The sequence below is a fragment of the Camelus dromedarius genome, chromosome 15, assembly GCF_036321535.1.
Source record: "Camelus dromedarius isolate mCamDro1 chromosome 15, mCamDro1.pat, whole genome shotgun sequence".
NCBI lineage: Eukaryota > Metazoa > Chordata > Mammalia > Artiodactyla > Camelidae > Camelus > Camelus dromedarius.
The window spans coordinates 52430830-52443145 of record NC_087450.1 but is presented as its reverse complement, the minus strand read 5'-3'; the positions used below and the strand labels follow the sequence as shown (position 1 = coordinate 52443145).

The following is a 12316-nucleotide window of genomic DNA, read 5'->3' as shown; positions in this document are numbered from 1 at the left end:
TAGAGATTTTTTATGTAATATTTTGACAATTATTCCTAATGTGAACATTATTCATTTGCTAGCTCTTTGAAAAGTATACTTTTTTTTCACCCTAACAGACATAAAACATCACAAATAAAATTCCAAAATCTGTAACAATTACCCAGAATATGGTAACTATTTTCTCAACAGTATGATCAACCAATTCAATCAACTCTTATCAGCCCATCATCTTCCACAATATACCCCAAATTAACGGAAGTAGACACTGGTTAACCCAACTTAGTTCCCGGAATGCCTTTCAAGCCCTATCCTAACTCTGTCCTTTTTTTTTCAATTCTAAATTCACTGCCTCCACTACTTGCATTATATTAATAAATCACTGTTTCAAAAGTTAAAAAAGAAAAAAGATCTAACTGCAGAACCCACCAGTCTGTCTTTACTTCTTGTCTCCTTTGACCCCATAGCAGTGGTCCCTTTGTCCATTCTCTCCTGAAAACACTCCTCTTGACCCAACAGAGTAGCGAAAAGAAAGAACAACAACTAAGCTGACCGTGGAGCTCCATGCACCAGTTCCACGTTCTGGAACTGTCACCAGCCGTGGGCTCCGGCAGGCCTCTTCTCCTTCTGTACTGGCTCAATCAAGCATCAACACCTCACACCTGGCGGGTCTATCACAACGCTGCCTAACTGGTCCAACTCCTATGTCTTCCCTCTTCTAACCCACTCTCTACAAAGTGCCAGTTTGTTTCACAGATCTTGACCACGTCATCTCTATACGCTGAAATTTTAACTGGTTCCCCACTGACTTCTGAACGAAACCTCAAAATATTTATCACGGCATTCAAAATCCTCAACAATATCACCTACAATACGATTCTCCCGTGTCAGCCTCTGCCCATCCCTACCACGTATGATACGATAAAACCATCTAAGCTTGTTCCCCTCTCTCCATACACATCTGGTTCTACGTCTCCCAACCTTTGCTGATGCGCAGTCTTTACCTGGAACATCTCAGCTTCTTCTTCCCCAATAAGATCTAAAGAATCTTTAATTTCATTCAAGTATCACCACAAATACCCACTCCTCTTAAAGCTTTCATTGGCCACAACAGTTGAGAATTAGTTTCCTTCATGTTTGGATCCCCATGGCACCTTATTCATGCTCTGTTACAACACTTAACAGAAATAAGACACAGTATTGTTTCACTTGCAACGAGGATCGCTTGCCCTCTCTTCTACAGTATGAATTCTAAGGTACATAGATTCAAAAGAATAAGCAAGGAATGTTTATGCCTATAGCATAATAAACCTAGAGTTACCTCATTATTTTCTTAAAGCATAGACTGGCAGCAAATACTGAAATAATTCATGATCACAAGTCAGAGGTCTAAAACTTAGATTTATCAGCACTAATGGCCGCCTATTTTTAAACATTAATGCATTATCGTCCCAATGTACTGCTCAAAGTCAAGTAAGGAAGAGGGCAAAAGCACTTACTTCCATTATTGCCAACAACAAAGTTGACATTAGAACCAAATTTAAAGGGTCCAAGCATTGAATGACACATGAAGTTTCTTAGCTGAATACTCTCAATTATTCCAACTTCTGCTGCAGTCTATTAATAAAAAACAATGAGAGAAAACAATTAATCTAATTCATGCACAAAAATCACCCAATCACTGGCTGGCAGGAGAAAAATGAGCAGTGCTATCAATGAAAAAAGTTACAGAAAATATAACTTTAAATGTTAATTTCAATCAGAGAGTAAATGAAATTAACTGGAGACTTTATATGAGTAATCCTTAAAGGATCGAATACACGCATCACAAGGTTTCCTAATATGGACAATACTAACATTTTGAGTCAGATCATTTTTTGTTAGAGAGGCTCTCTTGTGCATTGCGGGATGTTTAACAGCATCCCTAGCCTCTACCTACCAGATGACAGTAGCACACCTACCCTTCCCCTGCCCCAGTTGTGACAACCAAAAATATATCCAAACATGCTAAATGTATCCCCTGGGGGAAGGGGATATAATTTCCATATTGCAAATGCAGTGATTAGAAAAGTTTTATAAATGTTCTAACCAAGAGTTTGGCACACAGTGGTCACACTTTGTAGTTAGAAATATGAAAATAAACCAACCATATTTTACCAAAGTTTCCAGATTTTTCTGAAGAACACTTATAATGTCTCCAGCTTTCTTAATAGTTTATTTTAAAAAGTCCCTGGCTCCCTTCTACTAGACACCAACTTATTAAAAAGAACAAAACATTTATATTCTTGTATGAAAAGAATACTGGAAATCATGGTTGAAAACTTTTTAAAAGCACATTTTGATTTAATTGAAGACTCAGATGCAGTTGTAAGAAATAATACAGAGAGATCCTGTGAATCCTTTACCCAGCTTCTCCCCACGGTAACATCTTGAAAACTAGAGCACAATATCACAACCAGATTACTCATATCAATTCAGTGAAGACAGAGAAAATTTCCATCACCACAAGTATCCCTCAGGTTGTCCCTTTTACAGCCACATCCACATCCCACCCAATCCACCCCCTGCTTAACCCCAGCTCACTAATCTGTTCTCCATTCCTAAAACACTGTCATTTCAAGAATGTTACATAAATGGAATCATAAGGAATGTAACCTTTTGAGATTGGCTTTTTTTCCCCACTCAGGATAATTGTCCACGTTGCCTGTGTCAGTAGTTCATGGCTTTGTATCGCTAAGTAGTATTTCCGGGTATAGATGTACCACAGCATGCTTAACCACTGACTCACTGAATGACATCTGGCTTGTTTCAGTTTTTGACTATTACAAATAAAGCTGCTATGAACATTCAGGCATAGGTTTTTGTGTGAAGATAAATCTTTTCTTTGGGACAGACGCTGGGTTATATGATAGGTAGTTACATGCTTAATTTCTTAAAAGAAACTGCCAAACTATTTCCCAGCGTGGCTGTAACACTTTACAATCCCACTACCAATATATGAATGATCCAGTTTTTCTGCATCCTTGCCAGCATTTGTGTTGTTACTGTTTCTTGTTTTTGTTTTTTATTTTAGTCATTCTGATGGATGTGTAGTGACACCGTATTATGGTCTTAATTTGCATTTCCCTGATGACAAATGATATTGAATATTATGTCATGCGCTATTTGCATCTGTATATCCTCCACTTCACTGATATGTCTCTTTATTGTCTTCTGCCCATTTTCAAATTGGATTATTTGCTTTTGACTGAATTCAAAAGTTGAATTTTGAGAGTTCTTTATATAAACAAAATACTAGTACTTTGTTGGCTATGTGATATGCAAATATTTTCTCCTAGTCTATAGCTCGATTTTCTATCCTCATAACAGGGTCTTTTGCAGAAGAAAGTTTTTGATTTTAATTTTGATGAGGTCCAATTTATCAATTTTTCATGTTATGGTTTGTATGTTTGGTGTCAAGTCTAAGAATTCTTTGCAGAAACCTAATCTGACCAGTCAAACTAATGGGGACCAAAGATATCTTTTGGCAGGGGGGTGATTTAAATGATGAATTAAATTTCCTTAATAGTTACAGAGTGATTCAAATGATCTATTTCATATTGAATGAACTGTGTAGTTTGTGCCTTTCAGGAATTGGTCCACTCCATCTAAGCTGTCAAATCTGTGTGTGTAGAGTTGATAACAGTATTCCCCTATTACCTCTCTGATGTTTGCCGGGTCTGTGGTCATACCCACTGTTTCATTCCTGATACTGGTAATGTGTGTCTTCCCTCTTTTTTCCTCTTTGCCAATCTTTCTAGAGGTCTGTCAATTTTGTTGATATTTTCCCAAAGAATCAGCTATTTGTTTCACTGTTTTCTCTAATAATTTTTTCCAATAATCAACATAAACTTCAAAATTAGTCAAGTTATTTTACCTCAGCTTTTAAAAAAATCACATTACTTTTCCTCTGCAGCCAGAGACCTGGTTTCTGATACTGAATTATTAAGAATATGACATATAAATTAGATACAAGAAACATGCCAATCAAAAGACATAATTTTGTAGCTTTGTACTCACCAAAGTAGAGGTACCATTAGTGAAAGAAACTGTACATTCATCTTCATCACCGTCTTTATCAAAATCATCCAACTCTTCTTGTCTTGGTCTTTTGGCATTTTCAGGAGAGAAGAAATTTTCTTCCTTTCTTTTGGCCATCAGGTCTAGATAAATATTAGAGTGACACTGAAGTAAATCGAATACAGCATCAGTCTGATTGCTCCACATACATTAAACTTAATAACATAAATCAGACGGAGCTTAAGTTTTAGTATTACGTCCATTCATTTTTACCTTAAAAAAAAGTAAAAATATAATCTGTATGGAGGAAGGGGGCCATGAGACAAAGAACGCAGGTGGTCACCAAAGGCTGGAAAGTCAAGGACACCGACACTCAAGCACTTCCAGAAAGGAACACAGCCCTACTGCTACCTTGATTTTAGCCTAGGCAGACATGCCAGACTTCTACCCTACAGAAGTATAAGATTATAAATTTGTGCTGTTAAAAAAAGAAATCATCTGTATATGCCACACTAGTTGATTTTACTTCAGAGTGATTCACGGCCAAGATTTTATTGATATGGGCCTATGTAAGTGTTTTAACTCCTAAACTCTCAAAAGGTGACAGATTCTATTTGTGAAACTGTGGTTTCTAGTATCCTAGATTTGTTAATAGAGATGACATAATGCCTTCTGAAATTATTCCAGAGCAATCATCCAATTTTTACAAATTATAAGGTAACAGGGAATCACATAAAACTTCTATTAATTATTTTCCCAAAGAAGTATATTTGAAGCAGTGTTGCCTAGTACCACCAGTGTCCCTTAACTGTTCGCCAAAGAAATAGTCCACGCTGATTGTCTATTTTTTTTAACCAATATACTAGAAAATTTATACCTGGAAAATCAGTATTTAAAATCATGCAAGATTTTCTGAACATATGAATGTTGCATCCCAAGTCAAAGCTGATGGTCTTTGATTGAAACTGAATGCTATGACTACTCCAAATGTTGCCTTTTCTCTTTAAAATACAATTAAAGATCTAAAATGGTAGGTACCTAATAATTGCTTGTTGAATAACTGGAAAGAAAAATCCATGGCGCAGGTAATCAAAAATTCCTAAGATATAAGAATATGAAAAAATAATTTTAGTCTCAACCCATTTAGGTGCCCCTAGTATTACACCATAGCAGCCTTGTTTGTACCAGACACCTGGGCAGCAGTGGATTCAATGAGATTTTCTCTCTCATGAACTTGGACTGAAAGACTCTGGTCAGGCCTCACTAGAAGAGATAATAGCTCCATTTGACACTGTACATGCAGGGCAAGAAAGCCAGTCTTAAGTGTCCGTGTGCGCTGAGAGGCTAGTGGAGTGGTGTTACAAAGCCAGTAGGAAGCAGATGTATGCAAACAGGAAAACAGGGACTCTAGAGAAGGAATGCAAGAGAGAAGGGGGGCAGGGAGAAAGAGACTTCATACGGTGTTTAAGTTTTATCCACTGCTTTCCAAACTTATACTGACAGGACCAATTTTAAAGAAATATAAAAAAAATCTATACATATTTTGTTGGAATTGTTTTGGGCAACTATCTTTGTCAGGTTTTATTATGACAATGCATGCTTCACTAACTAAACTGGGTAGTTTCCCCATCTTTTTAATGCTGTGAAATGACTACCACGGCATGAATGACATTTAAATGATTTTTTAAAGTGAGAAAGAACAAAGCTTAAAGCTATTAGATAACGGAGACTATTTTAATTTTATAAAATCATCAATTTCTTTCTTGTATACTGGTTTTTACAGGTTCACTGTACCTTCCTAGAACATTTTTGCTGTAATTTTATTTTCCAAAACATCGATAATTTAAAGTCTCAAATTTACTACACGATATTACCTTGTTTTGTAAAATCCTCATGTATCGTCATGACTCCTTTCATGTGAACTCTATTTAAATTTAAATTTTTCCTCCCCAAAGTAATTATTTGAGTTTATCAAATCTAGTTTTTCTTTAATGAGAATATTTTAATGCTTACTCATATATTTTTATACAACCAAATATAAGAGATAAGCAGTGGGGCCAGAGTTCAGTCTATAATTCTTTACCCAAAGTGCAAGCTAAAAAAGCACACAAAGATTTCTAAGAAGATAGAATAGATGTACTTTTCCTTATTCCTCCTGCTTATTAAAACTAAAAACCATGAAAATCATACATACTATAAAACAAGCATAAAGATGACTCTGAAAGAGAAGGAAGTAGATTGGCTAGGGACTTCACAAACCCAGGAATGACACCATGGTGGTTCCCTGAGTTTTGTTTTGCTTCAACTATCCCAGACTTGGAGAAGCCAGCAACTGGGGAAACACCAACAAGTGAAGGGGAAAAACAAGAAGGCCTAAAAAAGTTTGCTCTCTCTAGACAAACAACAGGAAAAGGGGAGCAGAACAAGACAGAAAACTAGATAAGAATCACTCTCCTCTAGTCAAATACCACTGAAAAAACTGCAGTCCTTCCTCTTTCTACCCAGTGTCAGCAAAGGCCAAGTGGTAGCCTGGACCTCCACCCTGGAGACGCCAGAAGGAGGAATATCAACATCCCAACTGGGCTGGTGTCAGAGAAGGCTGTGCAGGCCAAGTAGGGAGCCATGATTGTGGCATCACTTGGAGACCACTGAGAGAACTCAGATGCCCACCCCCAACAGGGGGTGACAGGATGCTACTTACTCCTACTTCCCCTTGGATGGTGTCAGAAGAGGCCTTGTACCACTGCCCGGAGACGTGTGGAGGCCACCCCACTGCAGTGTCCACATGGGGAGCTGAAACTCCCACCCCAGCCCAACTGTCATCGTGAGCTACAGAAAGAGCTCTGGTAAAGTTCTAGATGTGAGTCTCTGTGCATAAGGACTAAAAAACTCTAGGGCAGCAGTTTCCAAAGGATGTGGTTGTCTTAAAAAGTACAAAAGACCTCAAAGAGCGTTTGTTTTTAAATTTTACCATATTATAAATAAGACTGAAAAACATTAAAACAAGCAACACACAAGTACACATACCATCAGTTGTCATAGCAATGGTATCATCACACGTCTTGTAACCTCTGGCAAACTCCACTGTACAGTCATAAGTGAATGAATGTGGAAAACGCAAATAACATTTTAGTATTTTTATGAAAACAATTTTGATCTTGTAGATGCTTTGAAAGAGTCTCATGGATCCCTGGACCCCACTTGGCAAACTGCTACTGTAGGAAGTACTATAAGCATGTCCATGATACTGTGTTATACATTATAAGGTAGAGGTAGCAAATAATAAAGGTAGGGCAGCAAAGAGGCCAGCCACAGAATGACTGGTAGACGTGATATACAGAGTGTGGTCCAAGGACCAGCAAGTAGCAGTCACATCTCCTAGGAACCTGTTAGACATCCAGAATTTCAGGCCTCAATTTAAACCAAGTGAATCTGAATCTTCATTTTAACAAGGTCTCGGGTGACTCACAAGCACATTAAAGTCTAATAAGAATTGTTGTAAACAACATTAAAAAACTTTGACTTTATCCTATTCTGAAGGCAACAAGGAACCTAATTTATCATGATAAATCAAACACCATTTAAAGAGTTTATTAGTTAACGTCCGAAGGACATTTAACCTAAACAAATGCTTTTTTGAGACAGTATTAGCGTTATAGTCACAATTACATAACATTCAGTATCTTTTTTTAACAAATACCTTAATGCTTATTTTGAATCTCTTAATTTAGAACTTGAAAATCAAACATAATTCTCAAATTATTTAATAGCAGCAAGAATTAATGCATATTGGTTTCAGCTTGTTGCTAATTTCAATTCCCTAGAATACTACCAGGCCATTATTTTCCCCACACCTCCTTCTTTCCCACTCTTACCGCTGTTCTTTTCTCAATTACAGACATTTATTTATTATAGAAGAGCAAAGATGAAGCATTACTTCTTGGTTTTCCCAATATTAAATAACCTTTTAGACACTGCTTTTATTAATGCTTAATAGATGATCTTGCAGTTAGCAGACACTCAAACATCAGCTGATTGATTTTAGTATTTTCCCATTAGAAAATGGTACTTTTTCAAATAAAATTGGGGGTAAGAAGAGGCACGAAGGTATATGTGATTAGCTGATTAGCTTTTCACAATGAATGTGAGATTCTATACCACACAGAAGACGGTGCTACATGACGACGATGTTTTTTATTTGCTGTGCTTGGCCTGGGGTTTGCAGTTTGCTGTTAGGTTGCCATAGTAACCTGCATCTAACAGACACAGAAGGATCCTACCTTTTAAAAAGGGAATCACTCTGTAATTTAATGATAATGGATTTTTAAAAACACATATGACTGTCCTGAGAGTTAAATACAGGTTAAAACAGTAAAATTGCTTCCAATAAGCTAAAGAGACATATAAATAGATGCAAAGAAAAATTCTTTTAAATATTCTGTATTACATAAAAAAGGGGGGGAAGAAGCTCCTCTGGAATTTTCAATACATCCATAAAGCTCCCTATAGTCTTTAATATTTGTTTATTTACAATAAAAAATCAGAATTAAGGAACATATTTCTCTCTCACAGAAAGCAAATTCCATTAGAGCAGGAACAGTAACAAATACGCAAATTATCAATAAAAATAAGTTCAAGAAGAAAAACCAATAACCAAGGGTTAATTACAGCAAATATATACATAGGAAATTTGATAGCAACCAAAAGAATTTTAACAGGATTATAAATTTCTAAATTGTAAATTTTACTTTGAGTACCTAATAATTCATACTTCCCATTAATATCAATGTAGGGGCTACCAGCAGTGAGAACAGACATAAGAGAACCGCAATTACCAACAGAAAATAGTAGTTAAAAAAGGCAAATTGCTGTTGCTTGTGTATATGCCATGGGCTGTTTACATCATCCCCAGTTCCACTCCTCCTACCACCACGGACATATTCATTCTACACTAAACAACCTAATTTTTAACACACTGAATTAATTAAGCACACTGCTTGAAATATATCATGAAATCATATGAGATGCAATAGATAGTAATATAAATAAGTGAAAAAGTCATTAGTCTATGCAATCAAACAATTACAGATGAGCAAAACTGGAAAGTACTAAGCATAGCACTTCAGATAAAATTTGAACATGCATTTCGTGTTTTTAAAAAATCCCTGTGGTCTCAATACAGATGACAGATGAGGCAGAGTGAGTGAGAACCAGGGCAAAAGAGACCTGTCTCTAAAGGATAAGGGGTGCTGAACAAAAGCAGTGGCAGGCATACCAATGTTCACTGCAGCATTATTTACAATAGCCAAGATGTGGAAGTAACCTAAGTGTCCATCAGCAGATAATGGATAAAGAAGATGTCTCACACACACACACACACAAATACCATGTAGCTGTTAAAAATGAAATCTCGCCATTTGCAACAACATGGATGAATCTAGAGGGTATTATGCTAACAGAAATAAGTCAGAGAAAGGCAAATACCCATATGACCTCACTTATATGTGGAATCTACAAGAGAAACAAAACACATGAAAACAAACAAAACACATGAAAACAAACTCACAGACAAAGAACAAATGGATAGCTGCCAGAGAGGAGAGGAGGGGGAAGGTGAAATAAGTGAAAGGGATTAAGAAGTACAAACCTTTTCTTTAATCCTCAACACCCTTAGGAGATAAATATTGTCCTTATTTTACAAAAGGGGATATTGAGACTCAACTAACAGACACCCAGACTTACGTAGCTATAACTTTTAACAGAGCCTGGATGCAAACTCAGGTTTGTCAAAGCCCAAAGTCACTTCTCTTTAATGCCCAAGTTCCTCCCGGCATAAACTGAGTTTAGCCAAGTTTGACTATGTATAGACAGTGAAACTGGCCATTAATCTGCTCATCTTCTTGTCTACCCTTTGTTAATATATAAAACTACAAAAAGAATTCTTATGTAACTTGTCCCTCTAATTAAAACTTTGGGCTTACTTTATAAAATTTCATTTTGTGTTTAATTTTCAGAAACAGCCTTCACTCTTAAATGCTAAATGCCATTATCCGTACACTGACCAGGTTTGGCAAGGAGAGAGGATAAATAACACATTTTGCTTGAAAACACTGGGCTTGAAGTGTTCCTAGGATACTAAGACAGGCTGGTGGGCAGTAAAACATACTCTGCATTAGAGGTGGATTTGGGAGTGGAGCTAAGAAAGCCACAGAAACTATTCCGAATTTGTTTACCAGGGAAAGTATGTTGAGTGAGAAGGATGTATCTTATTAACTAGTGAATCAAAAACACTAACATTAATGTAAGTGTCTACCCTTGACCCTCAGTTTTCTGGACTTACGAGTGAGTGAATGTGTGTGTGGGTGTGTGTGTAACTCTGAGGTTTAATTATGTCTTACATACAAAGCATACCATTACGGTAAAAGTTTGAGTTATTTATTAATTCCTGAAAGTAAGCCAAGTACAGCTTTGATTAATTTTCCTAACTTAGGTCTAAAAATGATAGTCAAAATTGTATCTATACAAAATTCTATATCCAGGCACCCAGTAAAATATATTCAGTAAAACAAACTTTCGGGAATAAAACTTGTTTTTCACTGTAACCACTTTAACATGTCATTTGTGCTGACTTTCTACCAGACTCAATTCTAATACTTTATACTAATTATAGATGGACACATACATAAAACTGAAATTCTCTCTCTCTACCCGGACCCCTGCCCCAACACATTTAAGAATCCTGTGCGTTAGGTACTACGTTATTTTCTCAAATTACAGAACAGGAACTGAACTCTACAGAGGTGTTACCGTAAACTTGCCCATGGTCACACAACACTGGTTCTGTCTTACACAAAAACATGTTTTTAGGCAATATTCTAGTAATCTCCAAACTTTTTTCTACTTACACCATTCAAGAAAAAAAAAAGCTTGTAAATACACATCCCCACAGGAAATTATTACCCTGCATATTTCACACAGTAATAGAATGAGATAAAGCAAATCTAAGTATAAGTTCTAATATGCTCCCTCCCCACCCACACAGGCCAGTGCATAAGCTACCCAATATTTTAAAAGATTATACAGCAGCCGTCTAAGTCAGGGAATGTGGACTTTTTCTCTTTTGAATATACCTTTCGGAACAACTTCTCTTTAAAACACTTTCTTTTACTCTCCAACTCATGAAATATACAGCGTAGTAGTCGCTCACATAAATTCTGTCTTCAGGGTATAAACACTAAATTGTTGCTCCTTCTAGGAATTACCACAGTACCACCTCCAGCCCTATTGGTCCTCCAGCTCTTTCTCTACCCTGAGTCCTGTGGTTCCGCAATTTCCAATAGTGATTCTTTTCCAGTTCGTTTCCACAGGAAAATGAGGGAAAAGAAATGCCATCATAAAACCTCCAAACACCACAATTTAATTTTTCTAGATAATACAGTTTGCATTTTCATGAAATTAGGATTTAACAACAAATCCAATTTAAGTGATATTTACATATATCTCTTAAACATACTTAAGTTGCTACTTGTGTAGTAGCACCAGATTGGTGATCCGAACGCAACCTCCACCTTTTTCCCTTATCCCCCTCAAAGCCACTCGTCACAGCCAAAGGGCCGTCTGGGGCCGGGCGCCGGGTCCCGCAGCCCGAGCTGGGATTTGCAAGCCTCGCGGCCAGAGCCGCCCGAGGGAGGGGCCCAGCGGACACGGGCAAGTTTCTGGAGGCTGAGGGGACCTGTGCCGCCTGCGGAGAGGGCGCGAAGATCCCGGCTGGCCCGCCCGGGCCGCAGGGGCAGCCTGGACACCACCGCAGCACCGCCGACCCGGCCGCCTCCAAGTGAGCTGAGGGGTGCCGGCCAAAGGGGCAGCGACAGGGGGATGAACCAGGAGCAAGGGAGAGCGACAGCGCGCGCCCTCACCCTACCTCGAACAAATCGAAGTCTCCCCGAGGAACCCGATCCGCGGGGCTGTCGCGGTGCAACCAGACGTTAAAGCCACTGTAGGGGCGCCTCGGCCTCGGCCGGCCGCCGTTGGCCCGCCGGGAACCGTACGCCCGCCGCGGGAGAAGACAGGAGCCCCGTCGCTCCGGCTCCCACCGCGGGACGCTCCGCGCCTGCGCCCCGCCCCCCCTCCCGCCGGGACTCCGCCCGCGCGTGCGCCGTTTGGAGTTTTCGCGCCACTGGCGTCTAAAAGGAGGGGCCGGAAGTGCTCCTGGGCGGATGGGGGAAGCGGGCAGGAGCTCCGTGCTTGGCGACTGCAGGACGCGGAGGTGGGAGGCGGG

At 38.6% G+C, this 12316-nt stretch overlaps 1 protein-coding gene across 2 annotated transcripts in view; it reads right to left on the bottom strand.

Moving 5' to 3' along the window:
- Positions 1 to 12157, bottom strand: part of SMC6 (structural maintenance of chromosomes 6) — a 68393-nt gene extending 56236 nt beyond the window's left edge. Inside the window, exons 1-3 of one of the 2 annotated variants that reach the window (XM_031466607.2) lie at positions 11960 to 12157; positions 4039 to 4181; positions 1479 to 1596 (exon numbers count right to left, since the gene is read on the bottom strand). In XM_031466607.2, the coding sequence (XP_031322467.1) occupies positions 1479 to 1596; positions 4039 to 4176 (256 nt within the window). In that variant the 5' untranslated portion in view covers positions 4177 to 4181; positions 11960 to 12157. Of the gene's footprint in view, positions 1 to 1478; positions 1597 to 4038; positions 4182 to 6739; positions 6884 to 11959 lie in introns of those variants that run through there. The other variant, XM_064494717.1, reaches the window with a different exon arrangement.
- Between the last annotated feature and the right edge of the window lie 159 nt (positions 12158 to 12316).